Genomic DNA, 19,039 nt, shown 5'->3' with positions numbered 1-19,039 from the left:
ATTATCAATCTTTGGGTGAATTCAAAGAATGCTTAATCAAGGACTGACTGCTTAATCTTAAAAAACATTTTTCAGGAGCAACGACCAGTACATCTGCCTTACCTTCATTTAGATAAAGACAATTATCAGCTATCCAACACTTTATGGTAGTCAGACATTCAAATACAACAAGACAATTTATCAAGGTCATCAGCTTTAAAAGTAAAAGAAAAATACAATAAAGCTGGACATAGAATAAAAAATTGTCCACAAAACAGAACCCTGGTGTACTTCATGTCACGTCATTTTCTAACCAGCTTAATCCAAAAGAGGGCTGTGTGGGGAGGGGACTGGAGCCTAACCCAGCTAACATTGGGCACAAAGCAGGAACAACTCTTGGACAGTATGCAAGTCCATCACAAAGCAAACCTGGACCCGGGGCGCATACCTATTGTTTTTCAGTAAAACACCAAATTTCCCGGGGACAAATAAACTGCTATCTCTCTGTCTAAATACACGGAGAACACATTAATTGAGGTGCCCAGACCAGAATTAATAGTCAGGACCCCGGAGCAATGAGGCTGCACAGCTAACGACTGTGCCACTGATTCTCATAAGACTACTATAATAACTATACTTTTTTTTTACAACTTTCAAAATGCCTCAAATAACCCCGGTGCAATGCGACAAAAGCAGCACACTTTGATCATCAGCATACGGCACGGCCTCCCACATTCTGCCAACGTGTTCATTTGCACCTACAGCCGGTGCTCACAAAGAGATCGAATGACAGGCCTCATGGCCTACCGGCGAAGAAAACCGTCGAGTCACGGTGCAGCAGCACATCCTCTTTCGAACGCGTGTTACGAAATAAATTGTTTTGTAAGTGAAACTTGAAAGTTTTGGAAACTGGGGGGCGGACAGTTCGGTAAACTATGTTGGCGTTTCACACGTAATAACAATATTATGATTTTACTGTAGGATTAGCAAGTGAGCAACAGGCGTACGAAGTTGAAGTGAAAGCTCATTGTCACAAGTCTCAAGGCTCCGTACCCCCGCCCCCCAACCGCTACTTCTACGCCCCATTTGTGCGAGGTTAGCTCAGCCAAGTGAAAATGAAAGCGAAAGCTCCGAGAAGCCGCTCCTGCACGCGCCACACTCACCTCGACAGTAGTCCTCGACACCGACGACATGTCTAAAACGGCAATGCTCAAAGTCTCCAGGGACAACCGGCAGAAGGTGAGTCTCCCCGCTAACGGACGAAGGAATTGTGCGCATTACAGGGGACGGGGGCGCGGGGTGGCGTGCCGTGCTCGCTACCTGCCCGCAGGTAATGGAGCTCCATTTGTCTAGGCCAGCATGGGCTGCCCTCGGCTGCTTTGACATTTGTCTTATTCGAGCATCGGGAAGCAATGGCTCCCGAGCTCCGATGTGCCTGCGGAGCCCTTTCAGATAGCCTGGGAATCCCCTGTTTAAACACACACTACTTGATGACGTTGATTTCCACAAAACGAATTTCACAGCGAGGCTGACCCACACTGAAATTCGGTCCTACAGAACTCCACCAGTGTATTAACCCGATTGGCGAAAGGCCGTTTACAGGAGTGCTGGAGAAATCGCATTACCCAGCATCTACTAATATGTGTGGCAGCTTGATGCCCTGTTTAAGACATAACCACCCCGTTTGTTTAAACTCCAAACATTACTGTTAAGTCTGATTTTACATCAATAAAACATTACTGTAAAGTCTGATTTTACATCAATATCCTTGTCTATGTACAGTATAATCTGTTTATCAGCTGTACATCTCCCACACGAACCCAATACTGTCTGATCCTGACCCATCTTAAACCCTACAAACATACCCAAACCAACTACTCACCCCAAACCCTGGTCATTTAGTTCATGCACACCATTCAACATAATATTCCTACCCTTCTAAATAATCACCAAAACAAACTGATTCCACTCCTACATATGTGCCTGTAATTCTAGACTCAAGTAAATCATACTGATTTCTCACATTCTATTAAGCTTTAACTATTTCAGTAAAAAACCTTTATTTTATACCATGCGTGCCAGTAATAAACACTACCCTATACTACTTTAAACCTACAGCACTATAGCTCAGTAGTTTACATACATGTCTTATATTTGAACTTCAGGCACACTATGCAACTTGTAGCCATGTGGTATGTCAGATTTGCCGACCACTGTTGCTCATCTCATCGCTCTACCAAGTCAGTTTCAATGACTGAAAATTGCTTGTCATGTCCCATTTAGCAGTTGCACTCTGACCTTCCAGATCATTTATGATTGCCCCTTTATCTGATAGCCAATATTGTGTTGCCTATTGGAGCATGTGCAGTATGAAGGGTTAGCAGGTATGGTGAGTTTAGCTGCACTCTCTGCCAATTTTTTTTTCTTTTTTATTCTGTCTTGGTACATAAAACATGAGACATCAGTCAGACAAACTTCTGTTCTGTTTGTCAGGTCCAAAGCCCCCGTGTTCCATATTTCTCATCGCTGGATTATGTGCATTATACTTTTAGATAAGCATTGATTGTCAGTTCTCATGCGCACTCAGCCCAACAACTCAAGACAAAATCAAATGAGTCATGGACTAGTTGGACTAAGTTGCTGGACATGTCACCTTACATGACTGGTGTCATGGGACTGCTCTGCTGACTGCCTCCAACTGGCTAAGATTATGTGAACATTACGACTGAAAATCGCTGGAATAGTCTTGTGATGCAGCCTTTAGTCAACATAGCCTGTCTGAAGCAGGTATTGAACTGGTAGCATGTGGTTTTAAATTCATTGCCATAGCCAAACATCTGCACTGTCCCTGGCCACCTCACACACTTGAAACACAAGTTGAGCTATTTATATCACCTAGAGTTGCCTCCAGATTTCTTATTAGATGCATATCCAAGTGTCTCAGTAGTTGTGTACATATAATATTTCAGCTATTTGTTGTAAACACATTTACAAATATAGTAAAAAAGCTATTTTTACTTCTTGATTATGGTATGCTGTGTAAATATGGATGAAAACCTTTAATACATTTAGGAGTTCAGCTGTTGTGTAACAAAATGTGGAAAAAAGTGCAGCAGTTTGAATACCAGCTGAATACACTAATGTTTATTGATTGTGCCTAATTTTAATATAAAAATCTGTTGTACAATGGCTCTGATTCCAGAGAAAATCCACACAGGTAGCATAGTGGTAGCGCTGCTGCCTCGCAGTAAGAAGATCATGGGTTCCCATCCCAGGTTCTCCTTGCATTTACAGCATGTTGAGTAGTAAGAATAGTAGCACTATATAAATGTGAAGAATTATTTATTATTATTAACTTTAATTCTGTGTATAATGCTAAATGAAGACCCCAGTCCTAGATGCACAGCTTAACCTCTGACCTTTTACAGAGTCAATACAATGGTGTCTGACCTTCAACCATCTGAGATCTTGAAAACACTGTCTGCTTCATTAAGACAATACAAATGTGCAATGTAATATCTTAGAAGGTTCCTGTCCAGGGGACTTAGTTAGGTGTGTCTTTATGCAGCCTGACAGGTGAATACCTTATATTTCAGAAAAATAATATAGTTTCTCACTTTTTACAAGATGTACAGAGACATCTGCATCACAACATATATACACTATACCAGGGGTGGGCAAATTCATTCCTGGAGGGCCGCAGTGGCTGCGGGTTTTTGTTCCAACCCAGTTGCTTAATTAGAAAACAATCCTTGCCAATAATTACATTTCATGGCATGTTAGTGCTTTAACTCTGCTATGTCAAGTCATTCTCATATCCTAGATATTTTTTTCCATTCTAAGGATATCATCCAAACACTTTGAAGTGTAAAACGGATGGGTAATTCTCAGTCCTTCACTTTTTTCTCTTCTCTTTCCTTCCAAGTATTTAATTAAACCAAATAGTGCACGATAAATACACACAGGTGTAAAGGGTAACAAGCAAAATGGATAACTGCTGGTTTCTTTTGTCATTTGCATCTTATTGCTAATAAGGAGCAATTAAAAACTGAGAATGCAGCTGTTTAAGACTTAAATAAGCAATAAGGGTTCATAATCTTAACGAGGGAGACAACTAAAATGAAGCAGAAGTGTTTCTCAAGCAATAAGTGCTTCTTATTAAGCAATTGGGTTGGAACAAAAACCTGCAGCCACTGCGGCCCTCCAGGAATGAATTTGCCCACCCCTGCACTATACTATATTTCAAGAAAATAATACCCCGCCTCACACACTGTAATTCTTTACCCTCTGTGCTCTCTAGGTGCATTGTAGAATTCTTGACAACCCACTTACCACAGACAAAGTTCGTCAGAGTTTTCTATTGGTGTACATTGAAGAGCCACTTCATTTTAGTCTTTGCTCAAAGCCCCGCACCTCAAAGAACATTTTTTCCTCTGAAGTTGTAAGCAGCCTAGATGGGTAGCTTCATCCTTAACACAAGTTGAATTTTTGTTAATCATTGTGAAATTTCACACAGTATGTCTGGGGTGACTAGTTTGTCATTGGGCTTAGGAAGCCATATGTCTTTTTGTGTAATCCATTTACTGTCAGATTTTAATTACAAGTTTAAAGTAGGGCTGCTCCTTAACCACATCACTAAGGATGGGTTTTTGGACGATTATATAAATACATTTAAAGATTTGCATTTTTTGCTTTATTCCAGCAACAATTGCTTATCTTTTTCTTTTTTTTTAATTCAGGTTGATTCCTATTGTAAAAATCTTTGTCAACAGGTAAGTTGAATTTTTTTTTTTTTTTAAAGATTAAACCATTGTTGGATTCCAATGATTATAATAAATGTACACATTGAAAGCAATGCATGTGTCTCAGTAATTGTAGATGTATGTTATCAGTTACTCTGGGATGTTACTTTTACATAATTTACCTTCACCAGCAAAACTGTATAACTGTGCTCTGAATGATGAATTTCCAGATATGTGGACTGTGAGAGGTGGACCAGTAGCCTGCCCATTGAGAAATCTTGATCTAATGCACCAGGATGTTTTTAGTATGGCCTTGTATAAAAAAAGCAAAACAAAAACAGTGTAGAGTATGTGGATATGATCAATTTATCTATTATTTGATCCATTTATTTAAAGCAAAGTTTCTTTAGCGCAGGTGAATTTTCTGACTTTTGTTATTCATTGGTATTCATTGTAATATAATTTTTATTCGAACACCCCTCATTCTTCCTTTTTACTAGATACTTAATATGGCTGATCTGTAGACTATGCTACATTCCACCAACGGAACAGGGTCAATTTTCATGACTGGGTCTCCAGACTAAAAAATATTCTTGGACTACCTACCATAGATCAGCTGCAGAAAAAGTCACTCTTGGCATGATTGACTGTTCCAGGATGGGAACAGAGTACAGCTTGGCTGTTTTTGTGGCTATGGAAACTACTTGGCATTGAGCCTGATTACAGTATGATACTGCAATGGACTGATGCCCTAACCAGGCCTGTTTTCTGCCTTTTGTCCAGTGCTGCCAGCAGTTAAGCAGTTTGAGAATGTTGTTATAATTATTTTAGATTTTATGAAAAAAAAATTACCTGAGTTTTTGTGTCATATTTTACCAGTATTTATGCATTTTAAGGGTAGATCTTTCTGTAACTAACACCATGGCTAATGTTGGTGCGTTCTTGTGCCTGGTGCTTTCAGCCTTAATAACTCTGATTTGAAATAAGTAGACTTGTGTATGAAAAGATGGAAGTTCCGCTGTAAGTAATTTTTCAATATCTATGAGCAGGAGCTTTTAAATTGTCTTTAATTAAAGTTCAACAGTAACAAAAAAGTTACTGTCGCTATATTTTTTGGATATAGTCACAATTCATTAGGACAATAAAAAAAAACATTTTAAAATGTGAACCAATTGCATATTAATAAGCCTTACACATATAATAATATACAATATGTACATAGTTTCATGTGCATATACTAATAATCCTTTTAATCCAAGAGGAAATGTGTTATTGATAAATTATATTTTCCTTTTTTTTTAGGCAGAGGACCTTTTTTCTACATTTATACCTCAAAAAATAACTCAACTTGACAATTTTCTAAAGGTAAACATAACTGAATGTTCACTTTACATTTTGTTTTATGTCACATTGCTTGAGCTGACCAAGTAATATGGAAGCTCATAAATGAGTATAACTCTAGTTATAGACGGTGGGTAACAAGTCAGTCTGTACATGAATACAAGGGTCTAATTATAGCTGTTAAAGCTGTAGAAGATGCTGGGTTTATTAGGTTAGTCTGTGTAACAGTATTGTTACTGATTTCTAGAATATCTTAATTTCAGGAAGAAGATGTAAATGTTCAGGACTTGACTAGCATTCATGCACCGCTGGATATTCCTATTCCTGACCCACCTAAAGAAGATGAGGTAATGTTATAAAGTGATTTTCCACTTTTAACTTTTGTACCAGGATCACACTTTTGTATATTTCACCTGTTTTTATTGTATTCGTGTAAATAAACTCAAAGCTAAAAGTCAACCTTTCCTGGTGATGTATTTTTAAATTTTGGTCAATACATTTTATGAACTTGATGAAGGCTTTATAATTATCTAAAAGTTAACAGTTTGATGTTAGTTAATCTCTAAAGAGTGGAAAAATTACATGCACAAATGTTTGCTTGCTTACAGTCCAATTAGATAATGTAGTTTTTGTTAGTACTTTTATTGAATTCTTTTGCTTTATGTAGTTTTATAATATTTTCCCTTTTGAAATGTCATAGGACATGGAGACAGACAAGGATGATGATAAAGAAAAGAAAAAAGAAGGTAAAAGTTCAAAGCATAATTATTCTAACAGGCCAAATTAACATAAAAATGCTTATCCTAATAATTCTAACTGCTATACCTAATGGTTGCAGGAAACAAATAAAAATATTTCTTGGCTACACCATAACACATTGTTTTTTTGATAAGTGTTAAAGCATATTTTGTGAGTTGCAATAAATGATGAGGCGTGTTATGCACCTGAACACTTACCTTAGGTCAGAGATACAGGCTACAATCATGGGATGCAAATCTTGATCATACTGCGAGGCAGCAGTGCTACCACTGCACTACAGTGCTGCCCAGGCTACAAACATATATATTTGTTTTTAATTTTTCTGTCCAAGCATTAAGTTTCACAGTTTCAAACACAGAGAATCAGTAATAGAACAGTTTTCCTAACTGCAAACTAGGGCAGTTTCCCTGTTCATCACTGCATTTCCATACATGCACACTACTCATTTTCAACTATTTCATCTCTTCTTTCCTGCCAACAAGTCTTTTTTTATACACTTTTTCTGTTCTCTAGAATTCAGCTGTCTGTGGTTATATTTTATGTTCCTCTTTAATTGATTTAGGAGTTATCCTAAAAGAAGTACTAAAATCAGTACATGATGCTCTATTTAAGCTGTCTGCTGGAGCTGTTGGATCTTTCCGCACCAATTAGACAATGATATTGTAAAATCTATCCGAGATTAGACCCTAATTATGAATGATGCTGGGCAGCTCTGGCCTCACTCGGGTATATGTTTTGTGATTAAAGCACTTTTGGGAAAATTATTTTTTCTTACCTCTCAGATGTTGTAACATTTATAATCATACCTGATGTTCTTACAATAGTCAGTCAGTCAGTCATCCTCCAACCCGCTATATCCTAACGCAGGGTCACGGGAGTCTGCTGGAGCCAATCCCAGCCAGCACAGGGTGCAAGGCAGGAACAAACCCCGGGCAGGGCGCCAGCCCACCGCAGGGCACACACACCCATACACCAAGCACACACTAGGGACAATTTACGATCGCCAGTGCACCTAACCTGCATGTCCTTGGAAACCCACGCAGACACGGGATGAACATGCAAACTCCATGCAGCGAACCCGGGTTTCCTTACTGTGAGGCAGCAGCGCTACCACTGTGGCACCGTGCCGCTCTCTTACAATAGTCTTTTGGTTAAATCAGACGAGCTTAAATTAGCTAGTGATAAAATGACCATTATTTCCTACATTATATTGATAGTACATCAACTAATTCTGCTCAGTTGGAAGAATCTTAATGCACTCACCATATCTCGATGTTTTGTATGATCTAAAACTGGAAAAAAATCGTAGTTTTCCTTACATGGAAATGTGCAGAGCTCTTTAGGATTCAGCAGGATTTCATTATTGTTTTTCTAAAATAAGTCTGGCACTCCTACCTCTGTCTCTGTTAAACACCTATTGTTTTAAATGATATTAGAGTGTATAATGCAGTTTTTTAGTTACTAGTTAGTTCTCTGTTTGTGTTTGGGGTTTTATGCTATGTTCCATTTTTCTCGGAAGTTGGATGTTGGAGCTGGGAATGACATCATAACCAAGTTGACCGCATTCCTCTGAAACATTCAAAAAGCCAGTATGGATACCTCCAGGAAAACCTTTTGTTGTGCTAGCACTTTCAAAATGTAGACAGCTACTGAACCAGTTGGTAACCACATTAAACAGTATTTTGTACATCCAAACACTGTAGCAACATGTCCACAGATAGAAATTGGACAGTACTGTATGTACGATTGATTTAATGAGACACGTATAGACAGAACTGGGAATAAATACTACAGCTTTCACTTGCTGTTGGTTCTTGGTGCTGCCATCTTGGATTTCAAGGTTGGGTGTGATGAGGCATCTCCCTCCCGACTTTGAGTGGGAAATCTGAAATATTTGCATTCCAGTTGAAGCTTCCTACTTGGAACTCAGAAATTCCAACTTCTCAATTCAAGTGGAAGACACAGCATTAGTGTAGCTTACAAGTAAAAATCATAATTTTTACGTGATATATGGGATCCATTGTAATTCTGGTTCACATTTTAAATCTTATAATTTCATTTTACTGAAACTTATTTTTGATTGCCATTTTATAAAATGTCTTCTAGAATGCATAATTTTGGATCAACTTAAAATTTACAAATTAAGCTACACGTTACTTCCTTTTGAAAAGGAACAAGTCTGAAGAAAAGAAAATGCTCAAAATCCATTGCCATCATAAATTTCATGAACATATGGGAATAAGAAAAATAAGCTGACAAAACATGTTTTCTAATTACAGTATGTTATTTCTGTTTTACCTTGTCCAGTTTACCATCAGATAGTGTTAGACATAAATCCTTACAGAACACTTCTCAGCACCTCGTGTTTCATTGTCAGTGGCAGAAAAACAATTTTATTAAAAAAAAAATCTTATGAAATTATACTTTTTCTGTTTTAAGATGAAAGTTGTCCATATTAAATTGTGTTTATATTGAAGATAAACTTTGTATAATAGAAATGGGCACTGTACATTTTTGATGCTGTCTTCAGTGTTTGGGTGTATGTCTCTTGGTTCACAGAAACAGACTTGTAGCACTTATACCTAATGAAACATTAGCTCAAGGCACTTTACGCCTACTTTATTGTACAGTGTTATCTTTAAACCTGGGTCGTGGAGTTTTAAAGGAACTGTTAAGGATTAAAGAGTTGAATTATGCAACTTGTGATCCAGAATTCAGTAACTTAGAAACTAGACTGTTCTCTAGTACAAATAGATCCCGCAGCTTCAAGTTATTCCAAATTTATATCAGAAATGACACATCATATTACAGTAATCCCTCGCTATATCACGCTTCGCCTTTCGCGGCTTCACTCTATCGCGGATTTTATATGTAAGCATATTTAAATATATATGGCGGATTTTTTGCTGGTTCGCGGATTTCTTGCTCAGTTCCTAAGCTTCCTCAGTTGGTTTGCCCAGTTGATTTCATACAAGGGACGCTATTGGCAGATGGCTGAGAAGCTACCCAACTTACTTTTCTCTCTCTCTCTCTCTTGCTCTGACATGCTCTGCTCCTGACTGAGGGGGTGTGAGCAGAGGGGCTGTTCGTTCGCACACCTAGACGATACGCACGCTTGTCTAAAAATGCTTTCACGTTGCTCCCTTCTGTGCAGCTGCTTCGTGAAGCAACATGCTGCACGGTGCTTCGCATACTTAAAAGCTCGAAGAGCACGTATTGATTTTTGATTGTTTGTTTTTATCTGTCTCTCTCTCTTTCTCTGCTCCTGATGGAGGGGGTGTGAGCTGCTGCCTTCAACAGCTTTGTGCCGCGGTGCTTCGCATACTTAAAAGCCAAACAGCTCTATTGATTTGTTTGCTTTTCTCTATCTCTCTGACATTCTGTGCTCCTGATGTGCACTCCTTTGAAGAGGAAGATATGTTTGCATTCTTTTAATTGTGAGACGGAACTGTCATCTCTGTCTTGTCATGGAGCACAGTTTAAACTTTTGAAAAAGAGACAAATGTTTGTTTGCAGTGTTTGAATAACGTTCCTGTCTCTCTACAACCTCCTGTGTTTCTGTGCAAATCTGTGACCCAAGCATGACAAAATAAAAATAACCATATAAACATATGGTTTCTACTTCGCGGATTTTCACCTTTCGCGGGGGGTTCTGGAACGCAACCCCCGCGATCGAGGAGAGATTACTGTATAATACATTTCCATTTTAAGATTAATATCTCTTCTACTTTGTATCAGTGCAGTACAATACATATACATTAAATGGTACTTCCTCAGTTTTTGTTTCTACAGTTTACAGAAATTTTAAAATGTCTTGTGTAATTATGTCACTGAAAGTTTTTGATGAATGTAGAAGTGTGTTTTTAAATAGAATATTTTCTTTTCAATGGTCTCTGTTAATATGAAATATTGAAAAAGGCTAAGTTAAATGAAGGTAATTACTGTGAGCCTCACTGACATGTAAAATTGATCATATTTTCTCACACTTTTCGGTAGCTCCTAAATGTGGTTTCATAAAAGGAAATGAGAAAATTTTGGCTCTTTTGAATCGGGTTAAACCAGAAGTTTGGACCTTGAAGGAGACATGCATTCTGGTAAGAAGAAAATAATGTCAAGGTTCTCTTACATATGTTTGTGCGATTTTCATAGTTTTTATTCAATACTTCTCACTTGCTATAAGTCAGGGTTACTCTGGCAAAAGTGGTTGCAATAGAGGCACATTAATTTTTGCTTTTTTAAAATAGAATGTTAAAAACAAATTGAAATGTAGGCAATGTATATATGAAGATGAGGTAAAAATGCAATCACATGCAGGCTATTAGTTTTTTGAAAATATGACCATTTAAGTAACATCAATTTAACATAACATTCTCAATCATTCTAAATCCAGTTTAGGGTTGTGCGGAGACCAGAACCTATCCCAGCAGCTCAGGGAGCAAGGCTGGAAATAACTCTGAACAGGGCAGCTGTCTCACATACAACAGAACTCGCACAAGGACCAGTGTAGGATGTGAAATAAAAGTAACCTTAATGACTGAGTATGTTAGAAGAAAACCCATACATATGTGGTGTGAATGTGCAAACGCCATTTAAACAACGCCTGGGTGTGGGTTTCAAACCATAGATGCTGGATCCGTAAGATGGCAGGATTTTACAAAAACTGCATAATATTTCTAAGGAAAATGAATTTACAACAAATATTCACAATTTTTCAGTCTCCTTTAGCCATTAGAAGAAACTGCCTTTCATTGTCTCAAGAAGATCCTTATTGAGTCATACACTGTACCTTACCTTAGACAGGCTGCCAAGACATTTACTGCTTTTGTCTCTGTATTTAGAGCTGCTGTGTTTCATGAACATTTCACATTTAAGTGTGGAGGTGTTGCATATTGTAAACATTTATTCGCCTTTTAGGAATGTCTTTTAGACTTTCAAAGAAGGAACATGTTGGGATTATTTGCATAACTCCCCCCTCCCCCACTAGAAGAAAGGAAGAAACCACTACTAATAGCCCTCTTGTGTGGGTGCCACATTTAGAGTGGTGTGCTTTAATCAAAAAAGCAGGAGTTATCAATTTACTGCAGAACTTTAACATTATAGTGAGCCTCTGATATATATTCCTAATGTGTAAGGGTCTTGGAACTGTCGGCATGAAGAAATAAGTGCTGATAGAAATAAAACTGGGTGCATTTATTTGCCTGCCTACTACACAGGGACTGGAGAAAAAAGACAATCAGGATAAATTGTGCAATTGTTGCATGCTTATTTTGATATGGATTCATGATTTAGGTAATAAGACAATGTCTTGGATTCACTGTTTGATGGGGAAAAATAATAGGTTCCACAAATATGTATAAAAATAGTTCAGAACTGAAATCCCTTATATGAATGTGTATAGTAGTTGCAACAATTCAAATAAAGGTAACAGAGTAAGTAATTCAATTAATAATTCCTCCATTGATCTTTACAGATTTATAGTTCAGCTAATAAATTTGTTGGTTATTCCATTGCAATCTCTCTGAGACTTAATAATTGGTAAAATTAACAAGTAGTCAAGGTGTTTCCATTGTCTGCCACACATTTAAACATACTGTAGGTTTCTCAGATTGCTATTGATAATGACACAGTGTGTGTTGCCATCTAGTGGCCTTTACTAAATCAAGTTAGTGTTTTTATACCTGCTATATTTCTAGTCTTTTTACTTTAAAAGTGTTTGATTTTATAAGTTGAACAAAAGGGCATTTTATATATATATATATATAATATCGCATTTTGGATGTTCTAAAAATATAGATTATGACTACATTAATATACAGTATACATCGAGAGAGAGGTTAGGAGCACACACTGATACAGTGCATTACCACACCCATCACATGACAAACCAACTCCGGATCCCAGGTTAGGATCTGAGTGCAGCCATGCAACGGGTGACACCTCAGCACCACACTAGTTTAGATGGAGTGGAACAGTGTGAGGTTTTTTATGGTGGCTGGAGTATAAATCAAGGAACACATTTTTTTATTGTTGCTGCAACTCAATTATATTGTTAGTTCATTCTTTTTTTATTCCAGTTTACTTAAAGCAGATGTATCTCTCTAGTTTCTAATAAATAAAATCAATTGGGACTGCTTTAGTTCTGAAAAGTGTATCAGCTCCACCCAAACAGCAGTAGACAGAACTTCCTTTGAACTGAACTGCTTGCTAAAACAAAAATACTTTTACAATAGTTACATTTTGCGTGAACAGACAACATGCTGGCAACTCATTTGGTTAATTTTTTGACCCCACAATTTTGAATGTTGAAACAGCTAACAAAAGAGACATTGAGACAGAAGTGCTCCCACATTTAATAATTTGCATATTTACATTTAAAAAAAAGTTTAGTGTTAGGTTATTCCTTGAGAGAACATATACTACTCCAGCATGAAATAATTTTTCATAAAAAATGTAAATATGCTTTGTCCTTAAAATATTGGAATGATGTTTCATATGAGGAATTAACTTATTATTGCTATGAGTCACATTTTTTTATATTTAAGGAACATTCCTAAACCAGTCTTCTTTTTTTATTATTGTGCTCATCATTTATGTTATTCTTACAAATAACAAATAGAAAATATTTTATTAATGATACAATATAGTTACCAAGCCTCTCCTGTTGCTGCATTATTTAAAAATTTACCTAAAGCGTTCAGTTTTATGGTAAATTTTATCATTAAGAAGTAGAAGTGACAGCTGAAGATTACATTCATGTAAACTCAAATTTAAAGCAAGATTGTTCCAGTTATGGAATGTAGTGATTACATACACTTTAATAGAGTGTGTTTCTGTTGATATAAAGTGGGAAAATGTATAGGGATAAGTAAAATCTTTGGCAGAATATTAAAAAGAACATCCCCTTGAAATTTAGTGTTGGAGAAAGCAGACATTGAAATCTAAGATCTTTGTCAGAATGGGAAAATGGAGCACAATTTTTAAATTCATTCATTGATGTTTCAGATTTTGAGTAGACAAACGTATCTTTTAGATTTAAATAGTATAGGTAGGAAAACAACAGATGAATGAGACGATTTTTGAAAGGTAATTTTATATTATAAATAAAATGAAACATTGATAAATGTACATGTAAATAAATTTCATTGCAGTTCATACTTTTTATTATTTATGTATTTTCTCAACACTCTTATTTATTTAAGGTTACCACCTGGATTCAGCACATGATTCCAAAAATTGAAGATGGAAATGATTTTGGAGTTGCTATCCAGGTACTTCATGAGATTCAAATGGTCTGGACTGTAAATTTCCAGGAGCAAAAATTCATAGTCTGTTTTTTGACTTTTAGGAGAAGATACTTGAACGCATAACTGCAGTGAAGACTAAAGTGGAGGGCTTCCAGACTAACATCTCCAAGTGAGAAGATTAATCTTGTTGTGAATCAGAAAAGTAGTTAAAATGCCATTAACTAATATAATAAGCGATTTTTCTATACTTACAGGTATTTCTCAGAACGAGGAGATGCAGTTGCCAAAGCATCCAAGGAAACACATGTGGTGAGTAACACAATGTTTGTCTTTATGCAGTAAGTTTCTTTAAGATAATGACTTAATTAATTGAATAGTGATAATTTCAAGTACCATAAATAATAATTTCCATATGGCAAAAAAGTGATCTTCAGTAGTACCTCATTATGTCTTGTATCTTCCTTCTAATAACGGTCAACAAATCTTAGATCAGTCTAAATTATCGGAGATGCTAAATACCATCAGCCCGCATTTACCCTAATGTATGAGACTGCAGTGCAATTCCATCACTTAATTATTCCCAACTCCGATAGAAAAACCTGTTATTCTAATATCCAGGTTACTAAGAAAACAAAATCTGCACATCAGATTTCAGGAGGTTGGCCTTCTGTAAATTGTGCACAGACGGGGGGGATGAAAGCATGTCGATTAGAGGGATCTTGTGGAAGTCAACATAAACTGCTCATCGCTTGAATAACGCATACCATGTAGGTTCTAAGCTGCAAACTCCACAGCCATTTCTCATAGGTTGTGTAATAATTGTTAAAATTGAGCCTGCTTTTTGGCTTTTCAAGAATGGCATGATAGTTAAATTGTGTCTGCACTACTACATTTTCATTTAAAAATGGGGACATTAGTCTCCATTTTCACCTTTCTTCTACACTATTCTGGTGTTTTCAACTACTGGAAACTGATATTTTTGAAAATGCTCTTCAGAGCTGTGCATTTCTGAAAACGCCAGCTTAGTGTTGCAGTGTGGATAGGTGAAAGTACTGAATTTTGAAAATGCAGGCTGTAATTACACTATGATTGATTTGTGCTTATTATGTGGCCCTACCATGATTGGATCCTGCTTATTACAATGTCTCAGTCCATGACTAGTCACACTTCACAGAACAACACTAGATTTCGTGGTAGAGGAGTTGCTTACCATGTTGCTTGTTGCACTATTATTTGTATGCATCTGAATTGCATTTTGTACAGTTTGAATGCTGCATACATGTGCAAAATGCAAATAATTTAGCAGTTGCTATAGTTTTGTGATAAATCCCATGGCCGGTGGCATACCCATACCTTCTAGGTGGTCATTTCCTATTTACCCTGAATACCCAGTGTAGGCCAATGGCTACATCATATGCATTTTCGGTTGTCTGTGCGAAAATACTTTCATAAATGATGAGAACATGCTAGTGTGGGCAAAGATCGTTTTCACTTTAAAGTGCCATTTTAAATAAAAACATAATAGTGTAGATGTAGTGATAAGCTGAATTAAAGAAGAAAAAGAGATTTTTTTTCACAGAATTTGTCATCTGAGACAAACTGCAATTTCAGTGTTGTTGTGATTTAAAATTTGCCAATTTACCCCAACATTCCTGGTACACAGAGTACCTCTCTATAATTTTCCCAAAACACAAATCTGATCAAATTCATTGTGTCAGAATTGTGACTTTTTGAAAATCCTTGCCTTTCTAAAACAAGTATTTGATTGACAAAGCAACTCACCAGTTCTTTCTTTTTCTACTTCTTTCTGGAGACTTATTAATTCTCCCCCTTTGTACAAGCAACTCTACTACACTTAAAAACCATGTGCAGAACTTCAGAGAATGTTGTTATCAAACACCACTGCCCTAAAGAAACAAGTGTTCTGGCTTCAGGCAAATAAAAGCAGAAATGTGGACTTTATGTCAGAGTATCTATATGTAATGTGCCTTGACCAAAACAGATTCTTAATTATTTAAAGCTCCGTAGACCCTTTAAACTGGGAAGAACTAAGTTAATCTTCAAATCTTGAAAATCTGTATGCTACAACAGTGAACTCCTGAGAAAGACCCAGAAGTCAGATGCCATCTTATGTAAAAATGAACTTATTAAAAAAAAAACGGTGCTTTGTATGTTTTGCAAACCAAACCCAATTAGTATTTATATAAAGTGACAACCAACATGGGAACACTTTTAAGTCAAATTAAAATACTGCATTTTATATTAAAAAGTAATAGTCTATACTGGAGATTAATATGGTAAACTTAAAATACACCTGACAGGTGGCACTGACCCCTTTTTTCAGCATGCTAAACTATTCAAAATACTTCAGATACTGAAGTTTAATATTAAATATCTAGTATAAGTAAAGTCTCCCTAGCCATCCATGTTCTGCACTTGCCTTTTCCATTCAAGGACCATTGGTAGCTACAGCCTATTATGGCAGCACTTGACACAATCTTCCCCTGTCCATTGCAGAGCAAACTGGTGTGGATGTACAAACACACAAATGTGTCACAATCTAAAGTCATTTTAAAAGAAGTAAAAATAATTAAATGAACAGAAAGCAATAATGTTTTAAATATGTAAGAAAAAAGAATGCATTTTTAACACATTGTGGATGCTCAAGTTGATTTCAGTTTTCACATTGAAAGAGTTCACAGTAAAACAACTCTTCACATGCTATGCTGTTGTAAATCATTACCTTTTCTGCCAAGAAAGGGAAACACTTTTACTATGAATGATAGTGTAATTAAAACAAATATTGTGAGAATATCTCATTTTAAAAAATAATGGTGACCTTTATTTAGAAAGTTTTCTAAGTACTATAGTACAGTGTGTTTCAGCCTGTTTGCCGCAACACAGTGGTGCTTCATGAGAGCTAATCCGGTGTGCTGTGGAAGAAATAGTGTAGCGCACCTGCATCTGAACCTGAGAGGGACCAGCTCCTCAGGTGGCAGAGACCTACCTGAGGAGATGAGGACTACCTGGAGAAGCTGGCATAAAAGCAGCCCTACAATTACTATATTGCAGACACAGCACTTGGAGCACATCAGATGCGTCTCCTGGTTGTTAGAGCCCATCTGCCTGGGTGTGTGGTTGCCAGCAAGTCTCACAGACTCAATGGATATTGGGTATACGAGTTGCCTCTGAGGCAGAGAGAGGCAGGTAATGGGATGAAAGTAGCTGTGAGATGCCACCAAAGTGTTCACTAAATGTCATGTCTACAAATGCTGCCTTTTTACTGAAAAATTGAGCACATGCATGACATATAACGTGTTTGTGGTTAGTAGAACAGTGGTGTCCCTTTGGACATTTTTGGTAACAAAAAGTGTGCCACCCCAGACAGAAGGTTTGGAAACACTGCTAGAGTACATATGCTAACAGCTGAAACCTCCTAAACATGTTGTTTGCATTAAACAAATTTATTCTCTGAATTCCCATTTGTCAGTTTTCTTTGCTATGTATTAATTTGTTACTCTTTTTCCTGTTGGAGATGTCATCAAAATTGTTTGTTTTCTTGCACAGATGGATTATCGTGCACTGGTGCATGAGAAGGATGAGGCAGCATATGCAGACATACGTATTATGCTGATGGATATCCGAGGCTTCTACGTGAGTACAGGCTCAGCTTGAATTAACAGTAATACAGACTTGTGGGTACATAGTTTGGTAAAGCAAAAATAAAAACAATGAATGAAATAAAGTACATGGCCACTGTGACAGATTTTTGATCCTGCTTTTAAAATTGCATTTTGAAAAAATGCCAGTTTAATTTTCTGTAATTTTTATTTTTAGGCTGAGCTCTATGACATTATCAGTAAAAATCAAGACAAAGTTACTAATCCTAAAGGTGAAGAGAAGCCGTCTATGTACTAAACAGCTATGAGACTGCATGCTTTACCATCTTCAACACAACACCACAGGCTCAAGAAAAACTTTAAGAAAATAACCTGCAGTGCTTCTGCTTTTTCTCCCAAACCAATCATCATTTTCAACAAGAATCTCTGCTTTGTTTGCTTGCTAAATAGAAATTAAATTGAAATTTTAAAACTATATTGTATTGTTTGAGTTAAATGAGTTTATTACTAATTTGTTAAACAATTACATGCAGTTTTGGTTTGATTGGTCATGATTTAGTATATTGTAGTAACTGGTAACAAAGTGGAATAGTGGATCACAAATTCTACATCCTGAGTCATTGTTTGTATCAAGTTTACATACTGTATTCCCATTTCTGCATGATGTTTCCTCTTGGTATTCAATTTTTCCTTTGAGGTCACCATACCATGCAGGTTAAGTTGGTTGGCAACTCTAAACTGACCTAATGTGAGCGTAGGTATGTGCATTAGTATGCCCTGCAGTGAACTGCTGCTTTTCTAGTTTGGTTCTCCCCATGCACCAGATACTACCAGGATAGGCTCTGGCTCTCTGTGTCCCGAAACCGAATTGAGAGGGTTTCAGAATATTATGTTATAGTGTCCTGATGCAAATATTTACAACCTGAATAGATAGACAAGGCAAAAAATTAGTCGAACAATCAGGTCAGTGTGGAGTAGAGATGTATAACGTGAAATAAATTAATATCTGTACCTTCAGTTTGGAGCATAAACAACTTGGCAAGATGATCTTCAGTTTACCTCCTTTGCTTTTATGTTAAAAAGGGAAAAAAAATAATGGCAATTCATAAGGTTTACTGATTGGCCCATTACCCTGAAAATTGCTTTCCTTGTTATGCTTTTCTTTTATTCTAGTCTTTTGTTCCCAATTCACAAATCATCTCTTTCTGTTTCTGCCCATCTTATGCCCCCATGCCACTAAATTAATTTAGTTCTGGTGTGGTTTCCTCTTCCTCAGAAGAAACTCTTGCGTATAAACATGAGCCGTCTATTGAATAAATACAATTCCCAGTATTTTTTTTATTTTGATTTTGAT

The 19,039-nt window shown here is 36.7% G+C and overlaps 1 protein-coding gene across 1 annotated transcript; it reads left to right on the top strand.

Moving 5' to 3' along the window:
- The first annotated feature begins 950 nt into the window (after positions 1–950).
- psme2 (proteasome activator subunit 2) lies at positions 951–18,160 on the top strand. Its single transcript, XM_028793706.2, has 11 exons — positions 951–1,218; positions 4,719–4,751; positions 6,024–6,086; positions 6,326–6,409; positions 6,763–6,808; positions 10,818–10,915; positions 14,021–14,089; positions 14,167–14,234; positions 14,320–14,374; positions 17,633–17,719; positions 17,903–18,160. Exons 1-11 carry the CDS (start codon positions 1,171–1,173, stop codon positions 17,981–17,983), a joined length of 732 nt encoding a protein of 243 aa, XP_028649539.1. The 5' UTR covers positions 951–1,170; the 3' UTR covers positions 17,984–18,160.
- The last annotated feature ends 879 nt before the right edge of the window (positions 18,161–19,039 follow it).

This window comes from Erpetoichthys calabaricus, chromosome 2 (assembly GCF_900747795.2).
Source record: "Erpetoichthys calabaricus chromosome 2, fErpCal1.3, whole genome shotgun sequence".
NCBI lineage: Eukaryota > Metazoa > Chordata > Cladistia > Polypteriformes > Polypteridae > Erpetoichthys > Erpetoichthys calabaricus.
This window is presented reverse-complemented; position numbering and strand designations above follow the sequence as displayed.